This window comes from Equus caballus, chromosome 1, assembly GCF_041296265.1.
Source record: "Equus caballus isolate H_3958 breed thoroughbred chromosome 1, TB-T2T, whole genome shotgun sequence".
Taxonomy (NCBI): domain Eukaryota; kingdom Metazoa; phylum Chordata; class Mammalia; order Perissodactyla; family Equidae; genus Equus; species Equus caballus.
The window spans coordinates 58,091,746-58,109,145 of NC_091684.1; the positions used below are offsets into that span (position 1 = coordinate 58,091,746).

The 17,400-nt window shown below is 36.5% G+C and overlaps 1 protein-coding gene across 12 annotated transcripts in view; it reads left to right on the plus strand.

The window, feature by feature from the left end:
- The window catches only part of DDX50 (DExD-box helicase 50), a 31,661-nt gene extending 14,523 nt beyond the window's left edge, over nt 1-17,138 (plus strand). For all 12 annotated transcript variants that reach the window (XM_001503629.6, XM_005602423.4, XM_005602424.4 and 9 more), the window contains 8 exons: nt 245-394; nt 7,958-8,119; nt 9,510-9,629; nt 10,394-10,467; nt 10,694-10,853; nt 13,020-13,154; nt 14,208-14,252; nt 16,638-17,138. In XM_001503629.6, coding sequence (XP_001503679.4) covers nt 245-394; nt 7,958-8,119; nt 9,510-9,629; nt 10,394-10,467; nt 10,694-10,853; nt 13,020-13,154; nt 14,208-14,252; nt 16,638-16,916 — 1,125 coding nt within the window. In that variant the 3' untranslated portion in view covers nt 16,917-17,138. The remainder of the gene's footprint in view (nt 1-244; nt 395-7,957; nt 8,120-9,509; nt 9,630-10,393; nt 10,468-10,693; nt 10,854-13,019; nt 13,155-14,207; nt 14,253-16,637) is intronic.
- Nucleotides 17,139-17,400: the final 262 nt, after the last annotated feature.

Below are 17,400 nucleotides of genomic sequence, written 5' to 3' on the forward strand. Positions count from 1 at the left end.
ATAAATCCACCATTTATTGAAGAGACTTTCCTTTCTCCATTGTATGTTCTTGGCTCCTTTCTTGAAGATTAGCTGTCTGTAGATGTGTGGTCATTTGTATATTGTTTTTAAATGAGGTTGGAGAGAATCGTTGTCTTATTGTTTCCCAGGAAGGCCAATTCTGGAACAGGTAGAAAAAAATGTACAAGAGAAATCTTTTTCAGTAACTTTAATGGAACATACTTGACATTTTCTTTCCTCAAAGCATTTGGCCATCCAATGCCATTGGTCCCAGAGGCCAGCAGTTATTGGAGATGTCCTTCAAGTCTACAGTGGGTCTGAAGGGAGGGCTATTATTTTCTGTGAGACCAAAAAGAATGTAACTGAAATGGCTATGAACCCGCACATAAAACAGGTAAGTCTGTTTTATGATTTCTCTAATTGAGATTATAGGGGTGAATCACTGAACAAAATAATCATTGTCCTCTGTGAACCAGGTTCGATAGTCATTTTTAGATTGAGTCTAGCTCAGAAAGAAGCTATAGCCAGCCTCTCATAATCTGTTAAATCAGGATGGAATTATATCCGTTTTCATCAGAAATTTTTTCAAGACTTTGCAAATGTGATCTTCAAAGTATAACGGTTGAAACAAAATGAGTTTCTATGGGAAAGAGTGGGTAATGTTTTAGAGTTATAGAGAATTTCAGAGTTTAGAGAATGTTTAGAGTTGTGTTATAAGATATTTTAGAGTTGTGTTATAAAATGAATCCAAATATTTATTGAATGAATGGATCAGAATACTAAATCCATGTCTCTTTTTTCTTTTAACTTTTTATAGTAAAGATTTCAAACATATACAAAAGTTGACATCTAGTAGACCCCTACGTATTCATTCTCCAATGCAATAATTAATCTGTTTCATCAGAATGCCCACACACTTCCTGCTCCTGAATTATTTTGAAGCACACCCTAGATAACATTAATATGTTCATAAATATTTGGCTTATCCTTAGATAAGGATTAAAAATAATCCTTAAGAGGGCCTGCCCAGTGGCTTAGCAATTGGGTTCGCGCACTTCACTTCAGAGGCCTAGGATTCGCCGGTTCAGGTCCCGGACACGGACCTGGCCCACTGCTGTTTGGGCCATGCTGTGGTTGGCGTCCCACATATAAAGTAGAGGAGGATCGGCACGGATCTTAGCTCAGGGCCAAGCTTCCTCAGCAAAAAGAGGAGGATTGGCAGCAGATGTTAGCTCAGGGCTAATTGTCCTTAAAAAAAAACAAAAAAATCCTTAAGGTTTAGAACAATCCTTGGAAAAGGATTATTTTCAAAAATGCACAATGCTGTTATCACATCTAATTAAGAGTAATTAATACTTCAAATATCATTAGTGTTTAGATTCTCAATTGTGTCATAAATGCTTTGTTTTTTCTTTTATAATTTATTTTCTTGAATCTGGATCCAGATAAGATTCTTATGTTCTGTGATTTCATTAAATCTCTTTAATATGTGGATTCCTCCTTCATCTATTTTCTTCTTGTAGCTTTTTTTATTGTTGTTTAAGAAACCATGTTTCCTGGCCAGCCCAGTGGCATAGTGGTTAAGCTCGCTTGCTCTGCTTCAGTGGCCAGGGTTCGCAGGTTTGGATCCCGGGTATGGACGTACACACCGCTCATCAAGCCATGCTGTGGTGGCATCCCACATACAACATAGAGGAAGATTGGCACAGATGTTAGCTCAGCGACAGTCTTCCTCAAGCAAAAAGAGAAAGGTTGGCAACAGATGTTAGCTCAGGGCCAATCTTCCTCACCAAAAAAAAAGGAAAAGAAAACCATGTTTCTATAGTCTAGAGTATTACTTTCCTGTGATATCATTTAAAATGTTCCTTTGTCTTCTGTATTTCCTGAAAATTCATGTTTGTTTATTTAGGGCAAAATTTTCATGACTGATATACTTCCATTAGGAGGTATATAATGTCTAGTTCCTTCCCTTTTTGTGATGTTAGTCCATTGATAATACTATCAGTCCTTATGTAAGTGTCTCTCCAAATAACACCATCTCTCCTTATTGTCTGTCCAGTCATTTTTGTTGTCTGTGACTTGTTATCTAGTAGATTCCTAAGGAAGGGCTCATGGAAACATATTGCCTGTTGGTAATAGCTTGTTTGTAACTCTATACCTGAAATTCATTTTGGCTGGATATAAAATTCTTGGTTAACATTTTCTTTCCTTTAGTATCTTAAATGTTTTTCCATTGTTTTTGGAATAAAGCATACTATGAAACATCTGATAACCAGTCTGGTATTTTTTTTCCTTATAAGTGATTTGGTCTTTTGCCTGAACGCAGAGGACATTTTTTCTTTTTTAAAAAAAATCTGGAGTTTTATTAGAATATATTTGGGTGTTATTCTAGGTCACTTTTTCTGGGTACACAGTATGCACTTTCAATTTGTGGTTTCATATATATTCTTTTTAATTTCAGTAAAATTTTCTTGAATTATACCTTTTTGATATTTGGTTTGTCTCATTACTTTAGTTTTTGTCTTTAGGGACTCTTGTTATACATATGTTGACTTTTTTCTTCTCTCCTTTGTCACGTTATCTCAAATCCATTTCATCTTTTTCTTTGTTTCAATTTTCAGAATTTCCCATTTTCAAGGCATCATCCTTTGTGCTTACCCAATCTTGTATTCTTTCAAGTCTAGTCTTCATTTATAAAAGTCTTTATCTTTTATTTCTACTTCTTTCTTGAGTCATTTCACCTCAGTTTGTAGTTTTTCTCATTCTGATTTTTCTTGTTCTTTCATATATCATTTTAAAGTTTTCTTTTAGCTCATTCAGAATTACAATACTGTACTTTTCATCTGTTTTGTGGGTGTGCCTTTCAAGAGCTCTTTTATTATTTGTGGAGATATTATTCTGCTTCTTATTCTTTTGCCCCCTAATTACTTTCTATGGGATTTAACCATGATCTTTTCTGTTGCGTATTTTTAATAATGATGAAATACATCTTTCTGAACTTTAGATGGAGAGGCATAGGTTGGAATAATTTTCTTGCTTCACTAATATTTTTGTTAGTGTTTAAGAATACGGTCTGTAAATTAAATCTCAATAAAGCTGTTAAAAAAAAAAGGTCTCACTTTCTGAGCTCTGGCTGTCTTTTCCCTCGCTTTTATTTGGATCTGCTCTTTCCTTCTGTCGTTCCTGGCATCCTCAGTTTGGGTTCTAGGTCCAACAGTTTGTCATCACTGTGGGGCTTTGTCCTGGCAAGGGAGCATTGGCTTGTGAGTTTTCAAAGTTCATAGAGGTCTCAGGCTGCTCCATGCTCTTTTAGACCTTACTTCTGGCTCCTCACAGTCACCCTTAAATATGCAAAAACTCTTCTGGTTTCAGTTGTTATTGTCAAATCGGCCCATTATGCTTTCCAGGGACTATCTGTTCTTAGGACTAGCAAATCCCCCCCCATACATACAGGTCTTGTCCCTACCTGTTTTGGAAGTCATGAAAATGCCTTGTCACTTAGTTTTGTCATAAATATTTGTGGATTTTTAGTTTTATTATCCTAGTTGATGTGTTTGTTTTTATGTGAGAACTGGAAATTAGAAAACTGTGCTGTCACCATCTTCCCCAGAGTCATTTTAACTGTGTAGCTTTAGCTTTGTATCCAGTATAAGCAAATGGAGGCTAAATAGAGAAAGGGTTTTGGAGGGCGATTGATGTGCCTTTCCTGTTACTGCTTTAGAACAGTCAGCAGCTGTCTTGTGGAAGCTATGGTTTTATGTCATAGGGAGGAATTGGCTTGCTGCAAAGGCTTGGTGAGAGTTCTCTTAGTGGACGAAATCAGTTTCTATGGTTGGGAGTAATGTAGTTTCTCCTCTGCTGGGTGACTGCTACTTAGGTAAAAAGTAGTAGTAGCATCTCATTATGGGTGGTATGGGATTTTATGGACTAGCCAAGGAAGTTTAATGGTTAGTTTATTTTTATTTTTAAATTTTAATTTAATTGAACTTTTTCCTTAAGGTCAGGTTATATCAGAAAAATGCCTTCTTAATTCTAAACAGTTAAACACACAAACTTTTGGAAAATGATTTATTCATAAGTTGGAGACCTAGAAACCATCACTGGTATCAGGAATGTATTATGTGCTCCTTAGGACTAATTATCAAGTAAAAAATCTATGCTGTATCCTTTTTTTTTTGGTGAAGAATATTGGCCCTGAACTAATGTCTATTGCCAATCTTCCTCTTTTTGTGTGAGGAAGATTGTCGCTAAGCTAACACCAGTACCCATCTTCCTCTGTTTTGTATGTGGGATGCCACCACAGCATGGCTTGATGAGTGGTATGTAGGTCTGTGCCTGGAATTTGAACCTGCAAACCCTGGGCCACCAAAGCAGAGCACACAAACTTAACCACTACACCACCAGCCGGCCCCGTGCATCAAATTTTTGAAAGATGAATTTGAAAAATTCACTGTGAAAAACTCTCCAATTTATTTAAAGTATTTTTGCTTATACTTAAAATATATATATATATATATATATATATATAAAATAACATTTCCTTTCTTGAAATGTTTCTCTTAATTTGGGTTCCACGATATGACAGGTTTTCTTCCTTGTCCTCTGGCTGACCTTTCCCCGTTTTGTTGAGGTCTTTTGGTATTCTTACTTATTGGCATTTCTCACAGTTCTAATCTCTGTACTTATTTCTTCTCACTCAACATATTCCTCCTGAACATAGTGATTAGTAGCACAGGCTTTGGAGTCAGATCAGGGTTTAGATCCCAGTTGTGTTAAGCCGTGTAACCTTGAGCAACTCAATATTTCATTGCCCATGTTTCCTTTTTAAAAAGTGGTATCAGGGGCCAGCCCTGTGGTGCAGCGGTTAAGTGCACATGTTCCACTTTGGTGGCCTGGAGTTCACTGGTTCGCATTCTGGGCGCGGACATGGCACTGCATGTCAAGCCACGCTGAGGCAGCGTCCCATGTGCCACAACTAGAAGGACCCACAACTAAAAATATACTACTATGTACCTTGGGGGCTTTGAGGAGAAAAAGGAAAAAATAAAATCTTTAAAAAAAATAATGAAAAAATAAAAAGATTTAAGTGAAATCATTTATTTAAAGCATTTAGTACAATGCTTTTCTTATAGCAAGCAGTCAATAAGTGTAGAAATATAGTTTAGCTATGTATATAGATACGTGTATCTAATCACTCCTATGACTCCAGTCATTGTGTATATGCTGATGATGTCCAAATCTTTTTCCAGGTTAGCTCAGTCTCCAGATTCTAGACCTGTTTTTACCCTACTGGCCACAGACATCCCAATCCATTATGTACCCCAAATTGAATTCATTCTCTTCTGCATTCCTGTATCCACTCTGTCTCCAACATTCCCTATTGTTGAATGATACATTTACCCATAGCCTAAGCCAGAATTCTACATATCGTCCTTGACTTTTCTTCCTTATCATTGCCATCCAGTTAACTATAAAGTATTTTTGGATTCTGTCTGCCCTGGTTTAAAATGGTCCATTTTTTTCCTACTGCCATTGCAGAAGCTCAAAATCTGGGAATCATGTATGATATGTTTCTTTACTCTCATACCTCATTTTTACTCCCAAGTCCTCCCAATTTCATCTCATAATACTTTTTGAATTCATTATGGCCTAGCCCTTACTTCCCTTTCCAGCCTCATCTGATTACCACACTTTCTTCTCATTTCTGTACTCTCTCCACACATGCCATGTTTCCTCTCACCACGAGGCTCATAAACTTGTAGTCTGCCTTACCTAGCAACTCCTACTCATCCTTCAAATATCAGTTGAGAGCACCACTTTTCAGGGAATTCTTCCTTGCCCCAAACTGGATCAGATTGTCCTCTATAAATGTCCTTTGCCTCTTAGACCCGTGCATCATCCATTACACTTGTTGGCTGAATTTATTTGTGTGCCTAATTATTTGATAAATCTTCATCTCCCTGGCCAGAGTATAAAGACCATGAGGACAGAGGCAGTCTTATTTTTGTTTGCCATTTTATCCCTAGTACCTGACATGTTGTAGATTACTAAATTTTGTTGAATGAATAGATACTTATTGCTACTGCCTTGGCGAGGCCACTGATAGCTCTTCTGAATTTTATAACAGTCTGCTACTTGGGTCTCCCTAGCTTTTGCCTTGCCCTTTTCTAATATATTCTATACATTGTAGCCAGAGTGTTCCTTCTACAATGCAAATATGTTCATGGTAATCTTCTGCTCACAATCATTCCATTGTTCCATATTGTCCTCAGCATAAAATTCATATTCCTTTCGAGCTTCATCTTTCACCACTTGCCCTTTTCACTCTGTGCTTTAGCAATACTTAAATATTTGTAGTTCTTTAGACACACTATTTATGTGGGATATTTCTTCTGCCCAGAGCTCCCTAGCCTCCTGCTCCTCCTTTTACCTGACTACTAGTTCCTTATTTTCTGTCAGGTTTCGGCTTCAATGCTGCCTTCACCTCAAACAAGACTGAGTTGGGTTTCCCTCTTAGGTATTCCTATAGCACCCTGCACCTTGTTATCGCACATGTCATACTGTATTGAAAATGCCTGTCAACTTGTCTGTCCCAGGGCCATTTTTTGTTTGTTTTGTGTGTGTGCTTGAGGAAAATTGGCCCTGAGCTAACATCTGTTGCCAGTCTTCCTCTTTTTGCTTGAGGAAGATTATCGCTGAGCTAACATCTGCGCCAGTCTTCCTCTATTTTGTATATGGGACGCTGCCACAACATGATTTGATGAGAAGTGTGTAGGTCCATGCCCAAGATCCAAACCTGTGAACCCTGGGCTGCCAAAGTGGAGCACAGGAACTTAACCACTCAGCTACTGGGCTTGCCCTCCCCTCCCCGGCGCTGTTTCTTTATGATTATTTCAGAACCTGGCAGAGTGCCTGGTGCATAGCAAGTGCTCAGTGAAGTCACTCGTGAATGCATTAGGCTTAAATACTATGGTTTAGATACATTTGGGGTTAAATCATTGTTATGAACTTTTAAATTTTAATAGTGGCTAGGAATACTATGAAATTTAAGTATAATACTAGAAAAATTATTTGCAGCACAAATGGAAGATCAGCCCAGTCTAAATAGGTTTAGCTTCACTAAAAATTACAGAAATGGAAATTAAAACAACATTGGGAAATTGTTTTTGCCTATTAGATTCACAAGGATTATAATGATATATAATATACAGGGTAGGTGGGGTAAGATGAAATAAACACTCATAGAATGTTGAAGAGTAAATGGGCTCAACCTCTTTTTATACTTCAGTTTTGCATAGCTATTAAAACGTTAATGGTTCATAATTTTTGAGCCAGAAATTCAACTTCTATATATGTATCCTACGGAAATATACATATACTGAGGAGTTCAGAGATCTAAGTACGAGGTTGTCCATTGTAGCATTGTTTTTAGAGGTGGAAATTTGGATACGAGCCAAATGTTCATCAGTAGGATATTGCTAAAATAAATGGTACTGCATACATGTGAAGAAATCATATACAGTTTTAAAATATTAAGTAGAGTTATATCTAAAGATGTGGGAAAATGGCTAAGATATAATAAATTTATAGAGCAGGTTACAAAACAGTACCTTGTAGTATGATGCCATTTTTATAAGTAAATATGTAAAATTATAGTATATGCTAGTATATGTGAGTAGTGTCTGTATGTATATTTAAAAAACAATATCTGGAGGAATATTCACCAGACTGTTAGCAGTGAATTAATAGGAGGCTGATATCAAGGGAAGCTTTTACATTTTGTTTAATATTTTCTGTAATGTTTGATTTTTTTAAACAATAAGCATGCATTATTATAATTATCAGAAAATAAGAAGATTAAAAAACAACCAAAAAAAGATCACAGACTATATGGTGTTAGGGTGCTATCAATTGCAATTATGAGCTGGACACTTACCTTTCTCTTTTTTTCAAATAGAATGCCCAGTGTTTACATGGGGACATTGCACAGTCACAAAGAGAAATTACACTGAAAGGCTTCAGAGAAGGTAGTTTTAAAGTTTTGGTAGCTACCAATGTGGCTGCCCGTGGTTTGGACATTCCTGAGGTTGACCTGGTGATTCAAAGTTCTCCTCCACAGGTAGGAAATGAGGTTTTTTCCCCAGTTTTATTGAAAAATAATTGACATACATCACTCCATAAGTTTAAGGTGTACAGGTAAGATTTGATTTACATATATTGTGAAATGATTACCACAATAGGTTCACCTAACATCTATCTTCTCATATAGACACACTAGAAAAAAATGAAGAACAAATTTTCTCCCTGTGATGAGAACTCTTAGGATTTACTCTCTTAACCACTGTCCTATATATCGTACAGCAGTGTTAGCTATAATTATCACGTTGTACATTATATCCCTGGTACTTATTTTATAACTGGAAGTTTGTAGCTTTTGACCACTTTCCTCCAATTCCCCCTCCCGCTACCCTCCGCCTCTAGTAACCATAAGTCTTATCTCTGTTTCTATGAGTTTAGTTTGGTTTTTTTTTTAGATTCCACATGTGAGGTCAAACAGTATTTATCTCTCTCTGTCTGACTTATTTACCTTAGCATAATGTCTTCGGGGTCTATCCATGCCATCACAAATGGTAGGATTTCCTTGTTTTTTATGGCTGAATAATGTCATCATACACACACACACACACAGACACACACACAACTTCTTTATCCTTTCATCCATTGATGGACACGTAGGGTGTTTGCATGTCTTGGCTATTGTAAATAATGCTGCTATGAACGTGGGGTGCAGATATGTTTTCGAGTTAGTGTTTTTGTCTCCTTTGGATATATTCCCCCAACTGGTATTGTTGGATCACAGGTAGTTCAAGTTTTAAAGTTTTGGGGATCTTCCATACTGTTTTCCATAGTGGCTGTACCAATTTACAATTCCACCAACAGTGCACAAGGGTTCCCTTTTCTCCACATCCACGCCAGCATTTCTAATCTCTTGTCTTTTCGATGATGGCCATTCTAAAGGTATAAAGTGGTATCTCATTGTGGTTTAATTTGCAAGGACATGAGATATGATTTAGGGAAAATAAGAACAGCTATATAGACTGCCATTTTATTTACAAGATATTGCTCGGGATATGAAAAATATGTTATCTGTTCTTCCTCTTAGCCATCTTTTGTTAGTACGGTGTTAAATTGATCAGAAGGTGATGCCTTTGCAAATGATTAACTTCATTATTTGGATTTGAAGCATGGAACCATGCAAGGGAATTATAAAAAGTTGCCATATAAAGAGCCCTGGGATGAGGTGGATAAAAAGGTTTTAAACCATATCCCCATTATCCAAAAATTCAAGCAAGAAAGTTCTTTGGGATGTTGAAAAGAGTAATAGGATTGAAGTGAAAATATTGTTATTGGTAGTAGTAGTTTTGTTATTATTAGCATTATTATTTGGATGCTGGAATGACTGTGTAATTTGCCAGAATTTTAAAAAGTATTACCTTTTTTATATTTAGGATGTTGAGTCCTATATTCATCGCTCTGGACGCACAGGTAGAGCTGGCCGGACAGGAATTTGCATATGTTTTTATCAACCAAGAGAAAGAGGTCAACTAAGATATGTGGAACAAAAAGCAGTAAGTCGAGTTAAATTATTTCAGGCTTATTATGTAAATGGTGACTTAGAAAAGAGCTCTTTTTCTATTTGTTCTCACAAATAGATCTTTATAACTTTTCTCAGTTTAAGCTGCATTTGGATGTGAAGCATGCGAAGAGCTAAATTTGTGTTAGCTGCAAGACTTTGTTTTAATACAGCTTTTATTGTGAAGACAGAAGAGCTGACTTTCTCATTTTTCCCTTGAATTTCTCCCTTGATACTAAGATCAGAAGTGCATTGTGATTTCAGTACCTCTTAGTCTAGCATTGTAAATGGGTGACTATGACAGTGTCTTGGTGTAATAATTCAGATTATATTGAGTAATGGTACAATAGCCAGTTTCTATAAGAAATTATACATTTTTTGTGGTCTGGATTTTTTGTGGTATTTCACATTTTTTCCTATTTTTGTGATGTGTGTTTTTATACACTGTTTCATATACTTTGCAAAATGGGAGTAATAAGAGAAAAAGTCAATAGATGTAACCAGCATTCTTTTACTTTTTTTTGACTCAGCTTTATTTTGCAAGTGAAATTCCGTCATTGTAATTAAGGGGCGATTCAAAAAATTTTTTTCTCTTTCTAGAATTTGTAATTGATGATTTATTAGAAAAAGCAGATCTTTTGATCTGCTAGGGCTTGGAAATCTTTAAGTCCAAGAAATGGAAATTCAACAAACATTATTAATTTAGAAATTAATTGTAAAGACTTCCATTTTTCTTTAATATAATTCTTTCATTTTCAGGGAATTACTTTTAAACGTGTAGGTGTTCCTTCTACAATGGATTTAGTTAAATCTAAAAGCATGGATGCCATCAGGTATGCTTTCTGACCTTGCTGAATAATTTTTTCTTTTGTATTAGGCTATTCATCTTTAAGCTCTCCTAGTTCAAATAATCAGAAAATTTAATCACCAGTTTTTACCTGCAGACATTTAGTTATATTAAAATATGAAAATGTTGCTCTTTCTTTTCCCATTCATTCTTTTATCTTTAATTTTTTCCTTTTGTCTTGACCAAGAAAATTTACTATTTTTAAACCATAGGTCTTTGGCTTCTGTTTCTTACGCTGCTGTTGATTTTTTCCGACCGTCAGCTCAGAGACTGATAGAGGAGAAAGGGGCAGTGGATGCATTGGCTGCAGCATTAGCCCACATCTCTGGTGCATCAAGTTTTGAACCACGATCTTTGATCACTTCTGATAAGGTAGAAATCTGTGAGAAAATTGTATGTTGAGAAAGAGTAAAACGGAACCATAGATATCTGTCTATCCGGAAAGAAATATAGGAAACTTTCAGTTTGCACAGTACTGTTTTAACTGAAACTTGCATACCAGAACCTATTCTTCATTTTGTAAGTTGCCATGGAACCATGCAAATCAAAAAATAGACTCTGCAGTAAACACAGTACTGTGCATAGTATGTAATCCATGTAAGGATTGCCTGTATATGTAGAGGGAGGGTGTGAGGGAGTGTGTGTGTGTCTCTGTCTGTGTCTCTGAGTCTGTGTGTCCTGCTAGGTTGGTATGAGATGTCAAAACAAACCACACCAGAGCTATATATTCCCATTGTAAAAGTATATTTTATAATTAGTAAGTAATCTGCAGGGTGATACTTTAGCGCTGAGAAAATACCCTATATCTAGTAACCCACCAAATACGTCTTAAGAAAATATTTAAACTATAATTCTTAAGAAAATGTTAAGGTAGAATCTTAGAGCTAAGTAAGTACCTAAGAGGTCATTTAGTCCTTGCTTTTATCTAATAAAAGAATCCCTCTTTGGCAGATAGGTCATCTACCTCTGATTAAATATCTTAGAAAAAGAATGTTAGTGGCTTGAAATTTCTTTTATGGTTTAAACCCAAATCCAAAGTCTTTACTGTGAATGTCCTACAGGGTCTTTCTGTTGCTATGTCTCTTTCTTTTGTGAGGAAGATTGCCCCTGAGCTAACATCTGTTGCCAGTCTTGCTCTTTTTGCTCAAGGAAGATTGGCCCTGAGCTAATTAATATCCATGCCAATCTTCTACTATTTTATATGTGGGATGCCACCACAGCATGACTTGATGAGCAGTATAGGTCCGCACCCGAGAGCCAAACCCCTGAATCCTGGGCCGCCAAAGCAGAGCACATGAACTTAACCACTATGCCACTGGGCTGACCTCATCCCTTGCTACCTCCCTGACCTCATCTCTTATCATGCTCCCCTTGCTTGTTTTAGCTACCCTGACCTATTTGCTGTTACTCAAACTCTCCCCTGCACAAGGCCTTTGCACTTACTTGCACTGTTTCGAGTGTTCTTCCCTTTTAATAACCACATGGCTTCTGTCTTTACTTCATTTAATTCTCTGCTTGAATATCACCATATCAGAGAGGTCTTTCCTGATTGCTCTAAAATAGCTTACATCTCCCTTTACTCTCTATTCCCTTCCTCTGCTTTATTTTTCTTCATGATGCTTATTATATATGACATTCTATGTGTTTCCTTGTTTTTTTTTTTTAAAGACTGGCACCCGAGCTAACATCTGTTGCCAGTCTTCTTTTTCTTTTCTTCTTCTCCCCAAAGTCCCCCAGTGCATAGTTGTGTATTCTAGTTGTAGGTCCTTCTGGTTCTGCTATGTGGGACGCTGCTTCAGCATGGCTTGGTGAGCGGTGCTAGGTTTGGGCCCAGGATCCGAACCAGCAAGGCCCTGGGCCGCTGAAGCAAAGTGCCCGAACTTAACCACTCAGCCACAGGGCCAGCCCCCTTCCTCATTTGTTTGCTCTCTACTCCTCCCTACTTAACATGGCTCCCTCCCCTACCCCTAGAATGTAACCTCCACGAGAGAAAGGACTATTTACTGCTGAATCTCTAGCACCTAGTACAATCTCTGGCACATACATCGGGATACTCAATAAATATTTGTGAGATGAATACCTCCCTGTGTCTTCTTCGTGTTGATCCTTTTGCTGTCCAGTGAAGTTTTACAGAACAAGTAATTTTCACTTATGTAAAATTCCTTCAGAAGTTTAAAGAGGTTTTTGTCCTCTTGTTTTTCCACTCAAAGCTAACTTTTATTCCTTCAGCATTTCCCTAATTCTAAACTACCTTATCTTTTTTCTGATGCTCTAGTTTTTAAAATTTTCTCATAAAGCATTATGGTTTGAATTAAATGTAGGCTTTAGAGCAATGCATAGAAAAATGGTACTTTCAATGATCTATAAACAGTAGTCTTCCATTAACATAGTTTCAGAGAAGTTATTTTTTAAGCAGTTATGTTACGCACTTGGCTCATAAGAAGTGCACAGTTAAGTCATGAAGGGCTGTAGAGTTAGAACTTCATTCCTACTGCTGCTACTTTTTTGCCAAACAAAATGTGACTTTTATTCCTTAAGGGGTTTGTGACCATGACTCTGGAAAGCCCAGAAGAAATACAGGACGTCAACAGTGCTTGGAAGGAACTTAACAGAAAGCTGAGTAGTAATGCTGTGTCCCAAATTACCAGAATGTGCCTCCTAAAAGGAAATATGGTAGGCTTTTCTAGATAAGTAAACAGCTTTTTACTCAACTACCGTAAATGTTTATAAAGACTAGCATATTTTATTACTTCTTCGCTCTTTTGAAGACTAAAGGGATGAATAATACTGTTTTCTCCGTGTGTTAGTTTGTTTCCCGTTGTAAATTTGGGGAGTTATATAAATAACCATCCTCTAGAAAGCTGTAAGTCATTCTGCTTAGTTTGACTACCTAATACCCAAGTTATCTAAGTTTCTGCCCTTGTACACATATTAAGTGTAGTTGTATGTGTTTATTTTCTAAGACTAAACAGCTTATGATTGCAACAGCTAAACAGCTCTATTTTTTAGAGAATACACAATATTGGTTATTAAGTGTCCTGCTATTGGTTGTTAATGAGGATAATTTGTGAAGTATTTTAATACATTTATGAAATAGCAAAGTTAAAACTGTATTAACTTTTTTTGTTGGAAATAATTCTCTCAAAGTTTAATATTGCTTATCTTCAAAAAATATTTGTAGCAAGTATGAGACAAATAGACACATTCAGAAAAAATGTGGAGGGGAGGGAAAATATAAGAAGATCCTTAGGGCAAACTAGTTGCTGTACTTGATTATTAAATTAACTTTCAACTTATTGGCAACCAAGACTAAAGAGGAAACATCTTGGGTTATATCATTCTCATTATCTGATAAACATTGCAGCTCTTTAGGAGAGAAACTTTCTGGCACTAAATTTTTAAAGGAACATATGATCATTTTACAAGGGACATGGAACAACACAGTGTCTACAAAACGTTTTTAGAAGACACTTTAGATTCTTAGTAGTAGTAGATTCTTATTAGGTACTGTGTTTAATTACTTTTCAGGTTTAAAAAATACAATAAGCAGCCACTGTGTGTCATGCATTGTTATATATTAGCTGTCTGATTTCTATAAGCAATCATGGGACACACCAGGTTTTTTTTTTTTGTAGCTAATATAAGATTGCCAGCAAGTATTCATGTATTAGTAAAAAAAATCAACTCATATGCATCTAAATAAAAGTGTTTTCATTTTGCTTTTAGGGTGTTTGCTTTGATGTTCCCACAACGGAGTCAGAAAGGTTACAGGTATTTTTAAAATTTTATCTGTTAATAGTTGAGTATCTTTCTCTAAAAGATAGGGATTTAAAAAAACATAGTCACAATATCATTATGATGCTTAAATCAATTAAAAATTCCTTAATATAAAATATCCAGTCTGTATCATAATTTAAAACATTTTTTTATCATAAGTAATTTTAAACATATAAAGAAATAAAATTGCTTACTGAATCCTCCTGTTCCCATCATCCAGGTTCAGCAGTTATCAACTCATGGCTAATTCTGTTTCATGTCTACCTCCATCCACTTCCCCACTCTCCTGTGTTCTTTTGAAACAAATTCTAGGCATTCTGTCATTTCAACCATAAATATATCCATATACCTAAATATTAAGATCACTTTAAAAAGACATTCTGTCATTTCAACCATAAATATATCCATATACCTAAATATTAAGATCACTTTAAAAAGACATAATTGGGGTCAACCCCATGGCCCTAGTAGTTCAGTTCAGTGTGGTCCACTTCAGGAGCCCAGGTTTGGTTCCCAGGCACAGAACTATACCACTTGTTGGTGGCCATGGTGTGGCAGTGACCCACACACAAAATAGAGGTAGATTGGCACAGATGTCAGCTCAGGGAAAATCTTCCTCAGCAAAAAAAAACAAGAAAAGAAAAAAAAACCATAATTATAATACCATAAACAAGCCCCTCAGAATAATAATTCCTTAGTATCATCCAATTTTGTGTTTAAATTTTCCCTCGTCTAAATATTTTTAAATATAAGGTCCATAAGGTTCACACATTGTAATTTGATGTTTCTTAAGTCTCTTTTAACTTACAGGTTCTCTCTCTTTTTAAAAATTTTCCTGGGGCCGGCCTCGTGGCCAGCTGGTTAAGTTCACACGCTCCAGCGGCCCAGGGTTTCGCTGGTTTGGATCCTGGGCGCGGACATGGCACCACTCATCAGGCCACGTTGAGGTGGCGTCCCACATGCCACAACTAGAAGGACCTGCAACTAAGATAATACAACTATGTACCAGGCAGGATTTGGGGAGATAAAGCAGGAAAAAAAAACAGATTGGCAACAGTTGTTAGCTCAGGTGCCAATCTTTAAAAAAAAAAAATTTTTCTTGTATTTTATCTGTTGAAGAAATTGTCTGTTGCATCCCTGTGCATAGTTATGTACATATTATGAAACAAGAATAGGATTATTCTATTTTTTTTTCTTTTTTTTTTTGAGGAAGATTAGCCCTGAGCTAACATCTGCCGCCAATCCTCCTCTTTTTGCTGAGGAAGACTGGCTCTGAGCTAACATCCTTGCCCATCTTCCTCTACTTTATATGTGGGATGCCTACCACAGCATGGCTTGATAAGTGGTACGTAGGTCTGCACCTGGGATCCAAACTGACAAACCCCAGGCAGCCGAAGAGGAGCGTGTGAACTTAACCACTACACTACCAGGCCAGCCCTTGTTTGTTATCTTTTTAAAAATTCAGAATATATTGTGAACACATTTCTTTGTCAACTATACAGTTACTTTTAATAACTCTTTGGCATTTGGTCATATGGGTGGCCAACTTTTCTTAATCGATGTCCTATTTTCTGACATTTAAATTATTTCCAATAATTTATAAACAGGTCAGCCCTGAACATTGGTATAGCTAACTCTTTATGCACTGCCATGTTTATCTCTTTAAGAGGAATTTTTTAAGATGACTGCTTGGCCAACAGGTTTGTGCATTTTTTAAGGCTTTGGTCATATATTGCCACAGTGGTGTGTGAGGGTCTTTGTTTCTGCTCACTTTTACCAACAGGGTATTTTAATGTCAGTTTTCCTTGGTAACTCATGATCACTATGAAGCACACTTACTGTAGCAGGATATGATGTAGTGATGCTCTTACGAGCTGCTGATTTGTGTATCTTGAGTTTACTCTGATACCAAATTGTTTCCTGTAGCTACATTTTAGTCCCCAGCTGGTGTTGACAGGTTGTTAATCTCCATTGTTTGTTCTCACTTCTTGCTTCTGTCTATATACCTACCATACTTGCTTCTTTCTAATATTCCTACTGAAAGCAACCACTACTTATTAATGGTCTAGTTGTATTCTTCTGAGAAACCATGTTCTCTTTTAGAATGTATAATTTATACATTTCTATGTGAATTTAGAGTTTCAAAATGGGCCTGAGAGTTTCTCCTGAGACTACAACTTAGGAACTTTAATGAATGAGCTTTGAATATGTTTTTGTTTTTGTTTTTTTTCTGGTTTTCAGTTTTGTTCCAGATATTTTGAAGTTAATGGATAGATGGCCTTTAGCTAATAATGGATATGAAAAAAGTCTCTTATACTCATGTGCTTGCTTATGGTTTCTATTTTGCATTTCTATTAATCCTATAAATTCCCCCAACAGGCAGAGTGGCATGATTCAGACTGGATACTCTCAGTGCCAGCCAAGTTACCTGAAATTGAAGAATATTATGATGGAAACATATCTTCTAATTCCAGACAGAGAAGTGGCTGGTCAAGTGGCCGAGTGGGGAGATCGGGCCGGTCAGGTGGTCGATCTGGTGGCCGGTCAGGTAGACAGAGTCGACAGGGGAGTCGGTCAGGAAGTCGACAAGATGGTAGAAGACGAAGTGGGAATAGAAATCGATCAAGAAGCGGGGGCCACAAACGGAGTTTTGACTGAGAATTTGATAGTTAATCTACCAGTGTGAGCTTGCCTATTTCTGCCTAATCATGTACATTATCCACCAAAAATTAGGTCATCATAGTTGAGGTATGTGTCTGCTGTTGGCAAAGAAGTTGGTCGTATTTTTTTAAAAAGTATTTCACAAGAATGGTTGTAAACAAATCTACTTATCCAGTTATACCTTTGAATAAAAAAACCTCCTTTTATTGTCTCTTTTCACTATGTCTTAAGAATTTTCTCAATGTAACCTTTTAAAATTTCTTTAAAACATGGCAGTCAACTTAATCTTACATAAGGTTACTTTCATTTTATAAAATTTGGTGTATTTGTATTCAGATCATTCCTTCCACAGGCTATGTGGTAGAAAATAAGAAATCCCTTCCACATTAAAGGGCTGTATAAACTGGTGACATAATTGGTTAGGTGTAGTACTTCAAATTCTAGATAGTTAATTAAAAGGGTGTGCAAGCAGTGCACACTC